This window comes from Leucopleurus acutus, assembly GCF_964270905.1.
Source record: "Leucopleurus acutus genome assembly, chromosome: 1".
In the NCBI taxonomy this organism is placed as follows: Eukaryota; Metazoa; Chordata; class Mammalia; order Artiodactyla; family Delphinidae; genus Leucopleurus; species Leucopleurus acutus.
This window is the reverse complement of record NC_139142.1, coordinates 142172169-142191788: the sequence shown is the minus strand read 5'-3', so window position 1 is coordinate 142191788 and position 19620 is coordinate 142172169. Positions and strand designations below refer to the sequence as shown.

The following is a 19620-nucleotide window of genomic DNA, read 5'->3' as shown; positions in this document are numbered from 1 at the left end:
AGGGAGAAAGGACCCCACAGAGGAGTGGGCAGAGAGAGAAGGCGGAATCAGGATGGGAGTGTCCTGGAAGCAAAGAAAGAAGGGGCTTCAAGAAGGCGGATGCCTCTCAGACTCGTATAAATGCTGAGCGGCCGTGGGGCAGTATCTGGCCCCTGGGAGAGGAGGACAGTCGGCGAAGCTGGCTGTGGAGGTTGAGTCTGAGCAGGCTGAGGGTTCAGGATGGGAAGACGGAAGGTGAGACTCAGATCCAGCTGGGCAGAGGTGTTTGTTCTGCCGGTAAAAAGTGGTTGATTTCACATAACAATGTGGATTTCTGGCTTCTCTTGAAAAATTGAGAGCACCCACAACCCAAGCCTGCGTTCCTCCCTCCTTGGCAGAAATCAGCAGGGGTGCCTGGGGGCTGCTCTCAATGAGCCAGTGCCCTCAAGTTTGCCAGTGGATTCAGCTCTCTACGGCATCATACACCCGGCTGACTTCAGTGCTTTTTAACTGGCTTGGGACTTGAAGGCACTGACCGTGCCATCCCTGGCCATTCCTTCTGGTGGAATCTCATTGTGTGTGTAGGGATGGGAACAGACAGATATGGGGAGAGCACGAGGGCAGAAGGAGCTGAATTGGAACCTGAACCCTGGCTCCCTGGCCAGTGGGTCCCTCCCTCTTCGATAGTTGCTAGACCACGGGGCATGTGACCCTGAAGCCAGTAGGGGCCAGGCGAGGGCAGAGCGAAGCCAGACCGAGCCTGGAGGGGGCACCAGGCCTCCTGGTTGCTCATGGTGTCCTGGGAGGGAGGAGGAGCCCCGTCAGCAGCGGCTTTGTCCGCGCTCAGAAATAAGCAAACCAGACAGCCTATGTCTAATGCAATGAGGACAGCAGGAAGGCCCCCACTGGCTTGCCTCATTTCCTGAAATCTCCCCACTAATACTTGCTTCTTTTGGTAAGCATTGTCTTTTCGGGCTGCTCCTCCAGGATTCCAGCAGTCCTCGGGGAGAGCTCAGGCTTTGGGGGCTTGAATAAATGTTTCGGCATGAGAAGACCTCACGGGCCCTTGGCAGAGGTGATGGGGGAACATCTGGAAAGAATCCTGCGGCTTCAGTCTGGCTGGGGGTCTCAGGCCAGCCTCCTTTTAAGCGCTGATGACAGCTGTGTTTATAGCCCTGAGACATGGGGATGTTCTCACTGAACAAAAATTCTGAGGCTCTGAGCCTCAAGGGACTGACATCATTTGGAACAGGTGCAGGTAGGTCAGGCCACGCCGTAGGCAGGAGGCCCTGCATGGAAGATAAGACCCAGGATTCTCAGGGCCTTCTCTACCACGTGACTTCTCCCACAGGCATCCTGCTGGGAAGGAAGGAGGCTTGGCCTCTACCAGAGCAAGTGGCCGGTTGTCAAGATGGGGACAGTCATCTTCATCTGCTCCACTCCCACTGGCCATCCATGTGAACTTCGTCAAGTCCCTTCACTGCCCTGGGCCTTGGCCTCCTTGGCTATCACATGGGGCTAATGCAACCTGCCTCCCAGGGCTGCTTTGTTAGAGCCAGAGTGCCTGGAGACCCAAGCTCTGAGTGAGCTCAGTGTGGGACTCAGCAGCAAATGGGGGCTGCTTTTTACTGCCGGTGCGGTCCCATGACCACTGTCACTGTGAGTGTTATTGTTATTTTTGCAAGTCCAACCCTCTGGCTGCTGAGACCATCTCCCAGGTCACCTGTGGTTCATACCGGACCTCCACCTACTTCGCCCAAATTCCTGCCCTCTGGGGCCCTTGGCCAAGGTCCACGGCCAAACTAGGGAAAGTGTGAGCAGGCAGGTCCCAGGAGCGGTCTTCAGACTGGTCACTGGATCGTCTCTGCAAGTCTGGGTTAGGACCCTGATGCCAACATCCCCTTCCAAGGGCAACAGCTACGTAAAGGTCGAGGCGGAGAGTGAGGTGGAAAGAACTTTTGATTTGGGAATCCTGGATCCTGGATTGGGTACCCACTAGTTCTGTGACTTTGGGCAAGTCACAAAAATGCTCTGAGCCTTAGTAACTGCATGTATAAAATGAGGACAATGTTACCTAGTTCATGGGACGGACTGATGATTAAATGCTATCACACACACACACACACACACACTCTTAACGTTCCTTTCTTACTAGGACCTCTGACGAAACTGCCCTACTTTCAATATCGTCTTCAGTTAGTCACCAGGGTCAGGCTCAGTCTGGGGCCAGGGTCAGGGCTCTTAGTCTTATCCAAGAAAGGAAGCAGCCCTTCCCCTCCCAGTACTTGCTCTGTCCCTGCTCACTAGCTCTGGGCAGCAGGCAGTCAGAGAAGCAGCTGCCAGCTGGCAGCCCGGCCATCCAGCCTTTGGCCAAGGGTCAGAAGCCCACAGGCCGCCTCCTGGCTGGCCCCTTCTCCACACTCTGCCTGCTGGGGTACTCCCCACCTGTCAGGACCATTGCCTTCCTGATCCCTGCTGTGCTCTGACAGACAGGTCTCTCTGTGCCAAGCTGGGGGGCAGGTGCTGGGCACTTCTCAGGCCCCAGAGCCTTGAGCCAGGCCCAGACCGCTCAGGGGAGACCCTGGGCCTGACACTGACCCAGCAGACCTGGATGTGGAATCTGTTGGGCAGTACACCTGGGGCTCTTGTTGCCTCTAAGGAACTGAGTCTGTTTCCCAGGCCAGAGCACAGACCAGCCCGGCAAGCCTGGGACAGCGTGGAGGCCAAGCCTTATATCCTGGCCATGGGAAGGTCAAGACTCAGAGAGGGACAGCGACTCCCCTGAGGTCACACAGGGAATCAGGGGCTGTGGGCCAGACTCTGGGTTTTCCTGATTCCATTCTGGCTTCTCTCCACTGACCTGTGGTTTCTTCTGCTAGGTCTCACGTGCCCACTGTGACTCTTACTAAGGATACCCCCTCTCCCTGTGGGATACTTTAGACCTGTCAGCATCTCCCAGATGGTGGTCTGGCTCCACCATCTCTTCAGCCCATTGGGACAGGTTCCCAGGTGAGGTATTCAGCATCAAAAGGTAAAGTAGGACTTCCCTGGTGGCGCAGTGGTTGAGAGTCCGCCTGCCGATGCAGGGGACACGGGTTCGTGCCCCGGTCCGGGAAGATCCCGCATGCCGCGGAGCGGCTGGGCCCGTGAGCCATGGCCGCTGAGCCTGCGCGTCCGGAGCCTGTGCTCCGCAAGGGGAGAGGCCACAACAGTGAGAGGCCCGCGTACCGCAAAAAAAAAAAAAAAAAAAGGTAAAGTAACTTTCCCAAAGTCACAGAGCACGCTCAAAACATGACCAGATTCATTCATTCATCTGTGTATTCATTCATTCAACAATTATTAATTGAGAACTTCCTATGTTTCAGAGTCTGTGTTGAAAGTAGGGATAGGATGGTGAAGGAAACAGACCTGGTGGTTGCTCGTGGAACTAGTGGGGGACAATGGGATGAGGCACTGATGAAGAATAAGCCAAGAATCATATCAAAGCCCATGAAACACGTGAAACTGCAGCTGCAACACTGGAGAAGTACACAGTCCCATGGAGGCACGTAATGGGGGAGGATTAGGCCTGATCTGGGAGGTCGGGAGGGCTTCCTTGAGGAGGTGATGACTGAGCTGAGATCCGAAGAGGGGAGGGGAAGAGAGAATGTTCTGGGGGAGGGAGAGTGCAAAGGCCTGGGGTGGGAGGGAAGAGGGTCTGCTCAGAGCATTGAGAGATGTTTGTCCATCGGGTGTGGCTGGAGCAGAGAGAGGGAGGTGGGGTCATGCTGCTGGGGAGCTGGAGGCGCTGACAAAGACCCAACCATACTGGGCCTAGAATCCTCAAACCCTGAGAGCAATGTGAAGGGTTCAAAGAGTGGGTTCCTCTGGTACTACGGCATCACAGCATCGAATGGTAACCTGCCTCTGAAGGGGGTTTGAAGAGGGGCAATATTAGATGTACCAAGAGCAGAACAGTGCAGTAACCTAAGGCGGTGGAGCCGGCAGAGAGAAGTGGGTAAATTCAAGATCGGAGAGGAACTGACACGACTTGGCAATGGACTGGATGGGGGCAAAAGAATGTGATTACTGATGCCAGGATGCAGATGAGCTCACACGAAGAGAGAGTGTAGAGAAATAAGAGAGACCTAGGGTTGAAACCTGCGACAGGCCGACATTTAATTCCAGGCAGAAGTGTTGAAGAGGTACACATAGGAGAATATAAGAGTAGGGCATCTCGGAAGCCAAGAACAGCAAGGCCCGCCAACACAATCGGTGGTCATGAGGGGTTAATGCCACTGAGAGACCGCGAAAGATGAGATACCCACTGGAAGGAGAACTAGGCATGATGATCTCTGGTGACTTCAGAGACAGCTATTTCAGTGGAGAAGTGGGGTCAGGTTGGAAGCAAGTCAATGGCTTAGCTGGAAAGAGGCAGAACCGACCACAAGATGAGCCAAGTGGACCTGTTGGTCTGTCATAGTTGCCACTGGAGGACACACCCTATTACTAGATCGGCTCAAGGCTAGAGCCTGCATGGTGGAGGGAAGTGGCTACACCCCAAACTAGGGAGGCCCCATCTTGGACCTGAACCGTATTCTGCTCCTTACTAATGGGTTGAGTAAGTGGCTTTGGGGCACTCTCGGGCCTGTGCTTCAACCCTCCCCCACCTCGGGGCCCCACAATGGGCCTGCCTGCTGAGGATGCAACACCCCAGAGAGGAGGAGGGAGCTCGGCAGAGACAAGAACCTCCAGGACCCCATTCCCAGTCTGAGGTGAGACAAATGGGATGGAAGAAAGTAGGAAACGAAGCCAGGAGACCGAGCTGAGGGCACCAAAACACAGGCAACAAAAAGATGAGAAAAAAATGCTTTGAAAGACTATAAAATTATATATATTCAATATATATCATGTAATATGATTTAATAGCATTTAATATATATAGTATATAATATATATTTTGAGCATTGAAATATTCATTGTGAGAAAAATGAAAACTTTGGTGGATTTGCTCATGCCTATTATATGCTCTGTTACTGTGTATTTGGAATCAGACATGGTGGAGGGGCGGATATCATATCCTTTCCAGGGGTTAGGGCTTCTGAGGGTCTCGGTCCTCCCTCTGGGGTTCCTGCTTTGGGCGGGGGGCTCGCACTGAAAGCCCTTTTCAGGTCCTGACAGCTGGGCCTTCTTTCTCAGAAGCCCTCCCTTCTGCTTTCATTTGCATCTCATTAGCACCTCCTCGGCTGGTGGCAGCTCAGCCGCCCGGAGCCCTGGAACGCAGGCTGCAGGCTCGCCTAGGCCCTGCTCCCTGCCCCCTCTCTGGGTGGAGATGGGTGCGCGGATGCACTAACCCCTCCACACCCCTCACCCAGGCTCCGCGGCTTGGCTCCCGCTGCGCGTTCCCATGGCAACCGGGTGATGGCGCAGGTCGCGGTGGCTCTGTGGAGGAGCCAGGGGCCGCCCAACTCCCCGCCCCACCGCCCAAGCTGGATTGGTGATAGGCGGGGCCTCAATCTCCTGAGATGATCGGCGATAATTGGTTTATGGAAATAGCTGAGGGGAGAAGGCGAGCTCCCTGCCAAGCCTGCTCTCAGCCACCTGTCCTTCTTCACCACGGAAATGGAGTCGGGGGAGGGGAGGGCCGAGGAGCTGGGCAGGGGAAATGGGGCTTTGGAGACAAGCGTTTCACCTGTTGGGCTCCAGCACCTCATCTATCCCACTTTCACTGTGTGTGTGTGTGTGTGTGTGTGTGTGTGTGTTGGGGAGGGGTTGTTGTCATAGTAACCTGGGGTGTTTGCCTCAGTGCTCCTTGACCCCTAAGTGTGCTCAGGCCTATACCGGGCATATTGTTGGGGAAATGGAGAGGGAGACATGGGATCTGTCCGTGGGAGCCCCAGTTTAGGGGACAGAGGAGCAGCACATAACTTCATTTATATAAAGTACGTCAGACCAGTGTTGCCACTGCTGTCCGTCTCCAAAGGAGAGAGAGCTCAACTTGGACGGGCGCCTGGAGGGGGAGGCTCGCAGACAAGGCTTTGAAAGTGGATTTTGGCAGATGTTGGCGTAGGCACTCCCCAAAAGAAAATGTGGGCAAAGCCTGTAGGCAGGCACTGAATGCTGCTGGTATTGGTAGAGATGGGGAGGGGTAGGTAACTTGGTGGGGAGGCCCCAGTGGCTCCCAGTGTCTACAGAAGGGGCTAAGGGATGGCAAGCTCATGGGAGGGGATTACTGCACGGGGCTTTATAATCAAGACTGAGTAGATATCCAACATCCATACAGAAGCTTGGCTGGATGGAGACTCTGTCACCCCGATACCCTTCCAGGAGAAGTGAGGCCCATGAAGGGGGATGTGGACATGGCATGGCAGGCCTCGCTTGGATACCGGGCTGTGAGAAGTGTGTACCCTGACTCCGGCTGGTTGGAGGGGAGCGTGCATTAAAGGATCAGAAGGAACTAGGGAAGCACCTGTAATAGAAATGACCGGAGAAGTGGTGGGGGCCAAGGAGGAGGATCCTACCCTAGGACTGGGCATGGTAAGATGGGGCGCTCAGAGGCTGGGAGAGCAGCCCTTAGTCCTTCTCTTTCCTTTGACCATCACCTCCCACTGAGTCCAGCCCAGACCTCTGCATCCACGGGCCCTGCCCCACTGAGGCCGATTTGTGGCCAAACACTGGTCAGCTGGTTGTGGTATCACGGAGTGGCTCTTCCCTCCTTCCCCAGCCCTTTGGGTGCTCATATTCCAAATACCCGTACCCTGGTTTCTGCTCCAGCTTGGACACCGTCCCCTGCCCTCACTCTCAGCCAGCTACTTGCACTACCACATAGGGCCATGGCTCAGAGCCATCCTTAGAGGCAGGAAGGTTGGTGGCCCCATGGAGAGTGACTGGGATGACCTCCTTATCAGAGGGAGACAGGTGGCTGATGACAGAGTCCACATTCTGGGAGGTATTCGTGGGCTACTCTGGGCCCTCGGTGACCTGTGGGGAAAGCCAAGGCTGAGCGCCGCTTCCAGTGTGCTCACCTCCCTTTACTGCCTCCCTATAACTCTAGCCCCCTCTCGGTTCCCCTCCGAGTGGCTGTTTTCCTCTGTCAGCCCCACAGCCAGTCTGGAACTACAGGGGCAGTCACCTTTGAGCCCGTTTTCTCCCTACCTCTGCCCCACACTCTACGTGTCTGTCTCCCTCTTGCTTCCTCCAGTCCTGGATCTATCACTGCCTGCAGAATGAGACAGGCCACTTCACCTTTCAAGTACAATCCCACCTCTAAGCCTTTGCTTTTGCTGGTATCCTTGCCTGTAATTTCTAAATCCTGCCCTACTTTTGAGGTTCTAGCAATTGGCCCTCTTTGCCCCTGCAACCTCACCCCAGGCCAGCTGTCACTTCAGGTCCCTCCTGTGCACAGCGCTTTACAGTTTACAAAGCCTCTCCACATCCATGGAGTCACCCAAAGCATTAAGTAGGGATGAATGAATGTGTCTTTCCCAGATGCCTCATCCCTCGTCTACCCAGAAAACCCTGCAGACCAGGAAGGAGGAGAGGTGCCTGCCTGCACACGGGGCCTCCTAGGCCGCTTGCCCCAAGCAGACATACGTGCAGGAGCTCAACAGCTCAGCATCTTGTGGATTCACACGCTGGAAAGCAGAACCCTGAACCAAGACAGCGAAGTGGGAAAGGGAGGGAGCTTACCAAGGCCCAGGGCAGGCTCAGTTGGACTCCGGAGGCAGTGGGGAATCCAAGGAGGGTAGCAGAGTCAGGGTGTGGACGTGGGGCTGCTGAGGTTGAGGTGTCCTGTCCTCTCTCGGCACTGGCTGCCCGGCTCTCATTCCCAGTCCCGGGGGGTTGACACAGTTGACCCAGGTTAAGCCTCATCTGGCAGGAGGCCACCCCCGCACCTTCCGTCCGTCCCGCTGATTAATCAGCACCAGCTGATGTGAGAGGCCCTCCTGGCCCTGGGGGAGAAGCAGTGGACCTCTTCAGGTTGGAGATGGGGCCCTGGGGGAGGGCGTCACTGGGGGCTGACCCTCTTATCTGGGAAGCTTGGCCTGTCAGTCCTGCATTTCAGGGCAGGCTGTGGCAGGGGTGGCGGAGTCCTCAGAGCGGGAAGAGTCCACGGAGACCATAGAGAACCATGTGAGACAGAGGCCCAGAGAAGAGGAGGGCCTGGTCCGAGGCAGGCTTTGTGCTGGTGGCAGCCCCAGCAGGCTGGGTCCCCTGACTCCGTCCTGATGAGCACTGAGTGTCTGGAGGGCTGGCTTTAAACCAGCTCTACCTCTCACCACGGCGGGACCCTAAGCCAGTTGTGCTCTGAGAATCGGTTTCCCCAATGGAACGATGAGTGCTTAAACCAGACCGTCTGAAAGTTGCCCTGCTTCCTCTGTGAGGGTCCAGGTTCCCCATACACTTCTCCCCCTTTGAGCCCGAGGGTCCCGGCCACATTGACTTCTGACTCTGGGAAGCCTCCGGGCCTAGGCAAAGGGGAGAGCTTTTTATGGTTGTTCTTTCATGCAGTTCCCTGCGCTACTCCAATCTGTCAGCATCTCCTGCCGGCTCTACCTTCACACCATGTCTAGAATCTGACCTCTTCTCACCATCTCCACTTGGATTCAAGACATGGAATTCCTGCACTTGCCTCCTCATTGCTTTCTCGCTTCTGTTTGCTCTGGCCCTCCCTCTGCCCTGCCCCATCTCACAGAACAGCCAGAGTGATCCTCTGCAAATTTCAACCAGACCACATCACTTCTCTGCTCAAAATCCGGCAGTAGCAGCTCCTTGTTTCACACAGAGCCTCACTGTGGCCTGTAAGGACGATGCACTCTGCTCCAGGAAGCTGCCCTCGTCTCATCTCTGGGCCCCTTGCCCACTCACTCCAGCCACACTGGCCTTCTAGTGGTTTCTCGCAACCACCAAGCTGGCTCTTGCCTCCCAGCCTTTGCCCTGGCTGACCCTTCTGCCTGGACTGCTCTTCCCTACATGTCCATCTCTGCGGCTTGTTCCTTCACTTCCTGCACGTCTGACTCTTTCTCAGAAAGACCTTCCTGGTACAGGCTGTGGTCCTTGCCTAACAAGATGACTAATTAGGAGGTGAGAACATCACCCCCCTCCCCAGCCCCAGAAGTGACAGCCCTACAGAGACTCTCCTTCCCTTCCTCTGGCTGAGGAGCCCCTCCCCCAACCCAGGACTCAGCAGAAGCCATCGCCATCTGCAGAGGTGTTGAAAGCTGCCCCCTCCTCCCCTGTTCCTCTGCCAGGCCAGGGCGGGAGGAGGGGGAGGGAGGTCAGTACTCAGAAGGAATGCCTGCCAGGTGGAGGGGGAAGGAAGGAGAAGCAGCCACAAAGCCACCCCCTACCCTCATAGATCAGTGTTCTACCCTCACTGCACACCCCGTAACCCACTCACTCCCCAGCAGGTTTGATCTGGTTTGGTGATATAGGAGCATGACTAGCAGCCTAGGGGTCAAGAGACCTAGGTTTCAGCCCGGCTATGCCCCCAACTCTCTAGGTGACCTCTCTGAGCCTTAATTTTCCCATCTGGTCAATGGGGATATCTGGAACGGTTTGTAATTCAGCCTTCCTAATAACTGGCCTGAGGTTCTTGCAGTGAGGTCAGGAGAGGTGACTAACGTCCCTCCCACTCCCAGATTCCCAGGAACTGCCTAAGATGGTAGCTCCAGCCCCCTGATTGCTGTGATGAGTTCCCTAGGGCCCCAGAAGTGAGGGCCCAGCAGCATGGCAGTTGCCCAAAGGCTCTCAGTGACTCCCTGGCAGCCCCAAGTCCAGCCAGGCATTTGGCAGACCAGGCCATGAGTGGTGCCTCACCTACGTCCTCTGCATCCTCTGCGCCCTCTATGTCCTCTGTGCCTCCCTCTGGGACAACTGTCCGGGAAATAAAGTTTGCAGGGGGTTTGACAAGAGCTGGTCACGCTTCACCTTTGGGCGTGAGGCCCGCTGCCGGGCTGGCGCCTCCTGGGGAGGCCTGCAGGCGTGTGTCCGCTGGGCAGGCTGGGCCCAGGGCCAGGGAGGCCTGGGGCCAAGTAGAAGGCCTCAAGGGGGGACAGTCGGCCAACTTTTCTGCCTTCCCCTCTTTCCTGCCTATGTTTGGATGGGAATCTGCAGGCTTCCCTCAGACGTGTGCCGGCATCAGGACTGATGTCCTCTTCAGGCCCCACCCTTCCCAGGCCCACACTGGAGACTTCAAGGAACAGAAAATGTACAGGCTGGGTTACATGTGGGGCAGTGAACTGTGGGTGATGACGAAACTAAGTATGAGGTCCTACAAACCCATCTGTAGGGGTGACATGAGCCCAAGGAAGGGAATTCACTTCCCCCGAAGACACCTCCTGCAGGCCAGGAGCAGAGCTGGATACTTACACACCACTGGTTTACTCCCTGTTGACTCATGCAGCACTGCTAGGGTGCGGAAATCAGTGGGCAGTATTTCTAGGCAGAGGTTTAGCTGGTTTACCACTGCCCAAGGCCACTCAGCCGGTACTGGCAGAAAAGGGTTATGATTCCAAAGCACAGCTCTCTCAGCTGCTCCACTGGGGCCTGGCATGTGGGAAGGCTCAGAAGTTGCTAATTCCAATGTCTTACCCTCCAGACAGCCTGCCTTTCCCTCAATAAGCCAGGATTAGCCAGCAGATGTCCTGAAGGACCTGTGACTGCCCATCACTCAGGGCATTTGGGGATATGTGTGCTGGGGGGAGGGGACAAGGTGGGAGGGATTAGGAAGATTGCACCAGCAGTGAAGGAGTTAATGGCCTATCGGGAAGGGACTTAAATTGGTTCTCCTGAAGGGAGAGATGGAAGAAGACAGTCTCCTCCACCCTTCCCTGGCCACTCCTCTGCCCGGCAATCTGGGAGGCCATGGGAAGTAAGGAAGCCAAGTTCCACCCTCCAGGATGCCCCTGGATCTGAAAGCCATGCCACTGGAGAGGCTCTGATGGTGGCCAGAGGAGGGGGCACTGGGCTGGGAATAGTCATTTGGGCTAATTCACTCCAGGGGCCTCTGTTTCCTCAGCTCTATCACCAGGGCTTCGAGTTGAAAATGGTCCCTCATGTTCCTTCTCGTTTCAGCATCTAAACTTGCCTGGGAGCTATGACGGCCATGGTGAGGCCCTTCTATAGGTGAGGAAACAGGCTCAGGGACACAAAAGCCCTTGCACCAAAGCACACAGCTTAGCTCACAGGCACAGAGCCGGAAATAGAACCAGGGTCCATCCACCTCCACTTCCTGCTGTCTCTACTCTCCTCTCTCACCAGCCGTCCTTTGTATGTGATGTGCTTTCTCTGGGCCACAATGTATACACTCTAAAGCTCATAACCCGAGTAGCTAGTACTAGCACGTGGTACTAACAATAGGAGTTGTGGTGTTTGGAGCAATAGAGGCTTTTCAAAAGGACACAGAAGTCAAAAATCATAAAGAAAAGGATTGATATGATTACATTAAAAAATCCATACTGGGGCTTCCCTGGTGGCACAGGGGTTAAGAATCCACCTGCCAATGCAGGGGACAGGGGTTCCAGCCCTGGTCCTGGAAGATCCCACATGCCGCGGAGCAACTAAGCCCGTGTGCCACAACTACTGAGCCTGCGCTCTAGAGCTCGTGAGCCATAACTACTGAGTCCACGTGCCACAACTACTGAAGCCCGCGTGCCTAGAGCCCGAGCTCCACAACAAGAGAAGCCACCGCAATGAGAAGCCCGCCCACCACAATGAAGAGTAGCCCCGGCTCGCTGCAACTAGAGAAAGCCACGCGCGGCAACAAAGACCCAACGCAGCCAAAAAATAATAAATAAATAAATTTATTTTTAAAAAATCCATGCCAACTTCTATAATGTTTCAAAATTCAGCACAACACATAAAAAAAAAAAGACAAACTGGACGGAATATCTGCAGTATATATAAAAGGATGGATATCCCTAATACATACACAAAGAACACTGAAACCTGTAAACATTACCATAACAAAAAAGACATGAGTGGAGGACTCACAAAGAAATACTAATATGTGATATTAATATGTGACATGTAATTATGTACATTATGAACATCCTTATATGGGATTCTACCCAGCTATCAAAAATGTTTCCCAAAGCTATGAATCAAATAAAACAAATCTGGCTCCTTCTCAGGGCTCCCATGCACCCTCCCTGGATCCCCGAATCTGGTTGGGTGGGCAGGTGGGAATGAGCTCCGGAACCACCTGGCAGCTTAGGGCCCCCAGGTCAGGCTGGCTGGGTGCCTGGTCCCACGTGTCTGACATTCCGGAAGGAGGCTTAAAGCAGGAGGGTGGAGTCAAGAGGAGGAGCCAGCTATGGGCAGAGAATACAAGGAACCAGAGACACCAAAGTCAAAGGTAATAAAGTAGAAACCGCACTGGGGTCTCGGTACCCTTAGCAGTTTGTTTTATTTGACATAAGAGTGTAACTGCAAAGAGGGTGTTCCCTAGTTAGCAACTACCTGTGTACCTTTGGCAAGTGGCACAGTGAAGGGCATGGGTTCAGCCTTGCCAGTTAGCACAAGTAAGGGTCATGCTGCTCTGTCACTGCTATTAAGCACCTGTTATGTGTCAGTCACTCTTCTGAGTACTGGGAATAGAGTAGTGATGGAAACAGACAAAAATCCCTTCTCTCCAGACATTGGAGCATTTGTGGCCCGGGGAGAGGGCTGGGCCAGGGCCGGGAGACGGTGGAGCAGTGGGGCATGGGCACTGCCCGGGCAGCAACCTGGGAATCTCCTGGAGGATCTTGGAGGATGACGGTGAGCCATCGCAATAGGCTCTCGGAGCCTCTGTGACACACCAGCGACAAGAGGACAAAAACTCCTTTCCAGGCTGTGTATGTGTGTGTGTGGGGGGCGGTGTGATATACCCAGTTCAAGCTACGTTTCTCTCTGGGTCACAGGGAGATGGGCAGAAATCACGAGATTGAGTTGATGACACCGGCAGGCACACCGCATTTCAGAGCCCATGTGTTCCAGGAGTATAGGACACCTCACCGGGAAGAGCCACAGCGCCTACCTCCTTCCCCATTTCACAGCTGTGAAAACTGAGGCCCAGAGAAAGGAAGCTTCTGTCATGATTCAGGAGCAAACAAAATAAGGGACTTTGAAGGAGAGATGAGTTCATGCAGGTGCACGCCCCATGCCCCCAGGCCTCACCTTTTTCTTTTTTCCATACCATCCTCTTGCGGGCAGGAGTGATTGGCCTTGTTTGCCAATCTTGAGGAGCAGTACTTGGTATTGCTGGGTGATCAGTCCTGCTCAGACAGCTGGCCTGGGTACCTTGGGGTCTTTGGGGGTGGCGCACAGTATGACACCGGCTCTGGGACCTGGGCAGGGGGAAGGGGGAGGGCAAGTGTCTGGCACTTTCTCAGCAGGGAGACATTCTGCGAGCGGAGGTGATGTGTGGGCTCTGGGCCATGGCCAGCTGGGCAGGGGTCAGCTGCTGGGCAATCGGCTCTTGGAACCCCCAGAAGGTAAAGATAGGGGTGGACCACTCTCTGCCCAGACCTGGAAAAGCAGTGAGCTCTTCCACCCACTTGGGTCACCTGGGCAACACTGTGTGAGATCACAGGGCAGGGCGGAAGTCACACAGACACCTGTCAGGTGCAGTGGCGGGGGAGTCCGAAGCCCTTCCTCCTATTCCTGGGGTTGTGTCCTGCCTGCTCTCCGGCATTCAGTCCTCATCCTTCCTGCTCTGGGTACCCCAAACAGCCCATCAACCAAGATTCACCAGTGGTCCTGTGTGCCCAGTCACATGCTGACCACAGTGCAGGAAAGGAGGAGACCCAGACACTGCCTGCAAGGAAGTTGCAGCTTGGTTGGAAAAACAGCTATTTCTGTTAGTGAACCTGCCGGCATCCTGCCTCTTTGGATGCCTTTAGCCTTCTGTTTGTATAATAGTAATAAACACAAAGTTCAGGAGAATGGTTTCCTCTTGGAGGGTGTGTGGGAAGATGGGGGAGAGAACGGGAAATAAGTAGATGTGGTATTGTGACGTTGTCCCCTTAGATTGGGTGGTCAGTTAAGAGGTGTTCATTATATTATTGAAAATAAATGAGAAATAACTAAAGAAGGCTATGTACGGGTCAACAATTGTTCTAGAATATGGACCAAAGATTACGACTGATCCAATTCTGAGCTCCACAAGAAATGATTACATAAATAACGACTCTTTTTTTTTTTTTGAGCACTTACCACGTGCCGGGCACGGTTCTGCCACCATGAGATGGCAGAATGAGGAGTGACTGGCCCTTGGCATGGGGGTGGAGTCTGCTCCATGGGGAGACGAGGTGTGAACTGGCCTCAAAGGATGATCAATACGGGGTGGGGTTGAGAGATGTCTGGAAGACCCCTGTGGCCTGCCCCATTCTTTTGCCAGCTGCTTTAGACACCATACGGAGGGTTCTTCCCATTTTCCTTGGTTTGGGGGCCAAGAGCAGGCCCACCCTGGCAGCAGAAAAGCTGAGGACTCACCTTTGATTAGAACTGAAAGGTCACCAGCCAAGGTCACCCAGATGGTTGGGGATGCACGCTGTGAGTCCTGCTTCCAGGTTTCTCCCCTCCCAGGCCTGGGCCGACACTGTCACAATCGAGCATGCATGGAGAAGGCCTCAGTGGGTGGTTCCCCAGTCTCCCTAGAGTGCCTCCCCCTTCCACTCAGTCCCAAGCGCCTGCCGCCACACCTCCTTAAATCCTGCGCCCTAACTGCCTTGCCTGCCCTGCCCCGCAGCTCCCCGCTGGCATCTGAGCTTTCTACAGCTGCAGCTCCCAGCCCGTCGGCCTTCCTGCCTGGGAAGAAGATAATGCAATTGGGCACTGGTTCCAGGCCGTCTGGCTCCAGAGCCCTAGTGAGCCCTGAGCCCTGCACACTCAGCAGCCAACGGAAAGAGGGCCTTCCCACCGCCTCACTCGCTGGCTGCCCGGCTCCCTGGACCAAGGGCCCCTGGGACACTCACTCCTGTGCTACACTAACCTTCCCTCCAGAACTGCTTACTCCTCACCAGTGAGACGGCCATCAGCCTGGGGACTGGATGTGGCTCTCCTACGTAACAACACTACGAACCCCATCCCCCCTCCCGCGCAGGCTCTTCTACCTGCCTCATGGCCCTTTCCCAGGAAGGGGAACTCCGCCTCCCCCAGCCAAGGGAAATGAGCCTGCTCCCCAAATGTCCAGAAGACCTTCTGCTCCCCTGCCCAGGGGACCAGCCCCAAGCTCTGATGACTCAAGGAGATTCCACTGTTAGGGGAAGCAGGTAATTATTGATCTCACGGCTAATAAGTAACCCTACCCAACCCCTCCCCTCAGGAGAGAACACTTGGTGCTGCATCATTTGGTAGGGCCAGGGGTTAAACACAGCCATTAGGGAGCCCACAGTCACTGCACACTGGATCTGAGGCTGGCTCTTGGGGAAGGAGGGGTCCTGCTTCTTCCGCTGGCTTTGCACTGGGCTTGCTGGGCAGCAGGAAGAGCCTACCCCTCCACCTCCCGCATTCTTTCACCACCACTTCCCCACCCCCATCACTTTCTCTCCATTTCTTTTGGGCAGTTGAATTGGGCTTCTGGGAAAGGGAAGGGATAGATGAGGTGGAAATTTAGTGTAATTTTTGTAGCAAATAGCAGCCAATAGCTGTGTGATCTTGGTTCACATACTAACCCTCTCTGAGCTTTGGTTCCCTTCTTTATACAGTGGGGAAACCAGGCAGCTTTGAGGACTGAAAGAGACAATGCCGGTCAAGCCCTTAGTGCTGATACTCATTTAAGTTCTCTAGAAATGTTCGCTCTTTTCCCTGCTAAACAACCTTGGACTTGGCAGGTTGTCCCCAGAAGAAATGGGCCAGAAAAGTGAGAAATGTCTGCAGGGTGCAGTCTCCCCCCAGTGCCTGAGCCTTCACCCCCACCTCAGATATCCCAGCCTCCCTCTTCTCTTCCCCAGACCCACTCTGTTCCCAGCTTCCAAGACCATGCCCACAGCCACCTTTCTCCAGGCAGCCCCCTCGCCAGAAATCTCTTCTCCCCTCCTACCTAAATCCAATTTATCCTCAGGGTCCAGCTCAAGACATTTCATCCAGGAAGCCTTCCTGAGCCCCCTTCTCTCCTGCTCTGAACAGTCCTCTGTCCACGGTAACACCTGCCTGTGCCTGTGTTGGTGAGTTCACTCCCGATAGGAAATAAACCTGAGGTCAAGTGCCTGCCCCTCCCCAAGTTATTGGCAATTGTCAGCCAAGGCAGTTCTTTTATTTTATTTATTTATTTTTTTGCAGTATGCGGGCCTCTCACTGTTGTGGCCTCTCCCGTTGCGGAGCACGGGCTCCGGACGCGCAGGCTCAGCGGCCATGGCTCATGGGCCCAGCCGCTCCACGGCATGTGGAATCTTCCCAGACCGGGACACGAACCCATGTCCCCTGCATCAGCAGGCGGACTCTCAACCACTGTGCCACCAGGGAAGCCCAAGGTAGTTCCTTTCGAGGGCCTCTACCCTCCAAATGCCACTTCCCCTCAGCACCAGCAGTGTATACAGCAGATGCTCACTCATTGGCTGAAGGATGGCAGACTCCAGCAGGGCCCCCTCCTCAGATTACAGTGGTGAATCCACAGCCCGCTAGGTCAGGGTCATCAGGGGCTGCTCTGACCTCACATCAGCTGAGGCTCAACCCGGGAGTTTCTGCAGAGAGATTTGGGGGTGAGTAGGGGAGGACTGGCTCCACCTTGTGCTTCAATTTCATCTCCCACTGGGGCCCCTGGGGGCCATTTCACACCCTACCCCTTAAGGCACTGGGCAGAGTTTGAGCTTAAGTCACTGCAGCCAGAGCTCTGCTGGGGGCACCCGGAAGCCCCTCTCTCTGTGGTTCCCTCCAGCCTGTCCTCCTTCCTGCCCTTAGTCCCGCCCACACCAAAGAAGCAGCCCAAGGACAGGGCCACTCTGAGAATGCTCCAACTGGGGAGTAGGTGAGTGTGGCAGGAGGGTCCTCTCCCGTCACCTATGGTGCTGGGCGGCTCCCATCTGTACCGTACATCCATTCTCCCTCTTCTCCACCCTGCGCTGTGCCCAGGAGGCTGACCCATGTGGCCACTTCAGTGGGTTCTGTTTGGGTTGGGTTTACGGGAGGGCCATCAGGGAGCTAGGAAGATCCTCCTGGCTGGTTCTCTGGGCTGGCTGGTCCCTCTCCCCAGGGCCACCCTGCCTAGCAGGCAGCACTCTCCATACAGCTGCCCCTCCAGGTCATCGTCCCCCCTCTTGCCTTCTTTTTCCTACAAGGCCCTCAACTGATGCTCCTGCTGCGTGAGCCCTTTGTGGGCCTGAGCGCTCATCTGATAAATACCCTGGTGTTGCCGCCATGCATCACCTCCACATCTTCACACCCTGCTAACGATGAGTGAGCTCTTACTTTGTGCCAGGCGCTGTGCCCAGAGTTTACCTCACTGTCTCATTTCATCCTCACACTCACAGCCCCAGGAGTTATTGTTTTTACTCCATTTTAGAGAAGAGGAAACAGACGCTCTGAGAAATGAAGGGACTTGTCCCAACTTTGAAGCAACAGAGTTGGGGTCCGAATGCAGATCTGCTGGATCCAAAGCCTGTGGTCATAACCACCAAAGCATATTGCTTTTTCCTTTACTCCCAGGGCAAGGGGTCACATCTCTCCATCCTTCACTCCTAAAACTGGGACAACACGTAAAAGGTCAAGGTCAGAGATGAAAACACCCGACCTCTTGAATGGGGCCAGAGAGCTGCTCTGTGACAGTGCTGTCCACAGACACCAAGAGTCAAAGGAGAGAGAGGTGGCGCATCCTGGAGGCTCACTGGGCACGGCTGGGCCAGGCCCCTGTAAACCAGGGCAGAAGCTGGGGTGTCCAGAGGAGGCCATTGTATCCAGCACAAATGCGTGGCAGTGTTGTTTGGTGGAGTCCTGGTGCTTCGGGGCTATGCCTGGGATCAAGCTCCCAGTTCCAGCTAAGCCCCTTCAAAGCAGCCTGTCTGCTGTCTGGGTGGTGGATCCTGGAGGCACTGGGCGGCTGCCCTCTGACCTTCCTCTGGTGCCCTACTATGCAGAGGTGACCTGGATCTGCTCAGTCATTGGCTCCTGGGCCTAATGCATGTACCTCCATCATGGCTTACTTGATAGTCCCAAACTTGTCACTGCGCCTCGTTTCTGTCCCTCAGGACTGACCAGCCTGGCCCAGCACCATCACACTGGGCAGCAAAAAACATCCACCGGCCTGGAATCCGCCAAGCGAGGCTTTAACTGGGGCCCCTCCAGCCCCAGCAACAAGCATTTGCACAAGTCCTTTGACCAGCTGGGGCCTCAATTCCTCACCTGCAAAGCAGCAAGGAGAATCTACCTTGCAGGGGTGCGGTGAGGATCAGGTGAGAGAATGGACGCCTGGCACGTGGCAGGTGGCCCAGAAAACCGAGCTTCCCCCATGTTTACGCCAGTTTGTGCCAATCCGGAGCCCCTGCGGCCCCAGCTGTGCAACGGGAGACTTGGGGTGATTGTCACGGATATGCTATTCTCCTTGTGGGCTGACACCGCGTCCCTTAGCTCAGCAGGCATGTTTATTGATCACCACATTGAAGGAGTCCTCTCAGCATTGGTAACCAGAGCTCTTGTTTGGGGCAGCCCAGGTCCCATCATCGTGCCATGAATCACTTTGCTAAAGAAGCAACGTGGCTTTTGGGCATTTTTCTTTTGCAGAATCAATAACTCGTTAACAAAGGACTGAATAAAGGGGTAAACGGGGAAGGCCACCTGCTATTCCCTTCCATCAGGAGGGGGCGGAAGAGGGACCCTGCCAAGGTCGAGGTGTCCACGCAGGGCAGAGAGGCCTGAGGGGGGGGTGGGCAGGAGGCTCAACCAGTTCCCTCACCCCAACTCTTCTGACCCACAAGTCTGACCAAGTTCCTCCTCTGCTTTGGTAAACACTTCAGTAGGCCCCACTGCTCTCAGGAGAGATGCTGACTCTCTCAGGAGCCTCATGTTCGGCTCGCCTCAGCCCCTCGAGCCTCATTGCTGCCGATCCCTGCCTCACACCCACGCTCCAGCCACACTACACGTCTGCAGTCCCCTGAAAGGGCTCTGGTCTCTCCAGCCTCCTGGCCTTCACCTAAGCTCTGCCTGGACTGTCCTCCCTCTACCAGCCTGAATAATTCATCGTGTTTCTTCAAGACACACATGGAACAACCTCGGGCAAATCTTCCCTGAAACCTTCCCCCACTGCCTCCACTTCCACCCAGGGGCATCAGATCCATAGCCCCTGGGCCTCCCCCTGGCCTGGCTCATGACCCACTGTTGACTTTTCTGGGAGAGGGTCTGTCTCCTCTGAGGGTAGAGACTGTGCCTGGTGACGCCTTGTCCCCAGGGCCCAGGCTGTTGCCTGGTACAGAACTGGTGTCAGGCGGGTGCTCATTGAATGAGTGAGGGATGACGTTAGCATCAGATGCTTCCCTCCTCTCCGCTAGTTCCCCAGATGCCCCCACTTCAGCCTGGGACGGTGATGCCTGCTCCCCAAATAGCCCTCTCTCTTCCAGAGAACAAGCCCTCAGGGGCCTTCTTCCCCTACTTGGGCATGAATATTTGGTGTGAACCTCATAAGAAGAGCTAACGATTAACAAGCGCTTGTTATGTGCCAGGCACTATTCTATGCATTTTACATCTGTT

The 19620-nt window shown here is 55.0% G+C and overlaps 1 protein-coding gene across 1 annotated transcript in view; it reads right to left on the bottom strand.

Moving 5' to 3' along the window:
• Nucleotides 1–19620, bottom strand: part of CCDC33 (coiled-coil domain containing 33) — a gene marked incomplete at both ends in the record, with an annotated part of 117379 nt that overhangs the window by 85797 nt on the left and 11962 nt on the right. Inside the window, 2 exon segments of the mRNA XM_082850569.1 lie at nt 6778–6918; nt 6922–6939. Of these exon segments, the coding sequence (XP_082706695.1) occupies nt 6778–6918; nt 6922–6939 (159 nt within the window).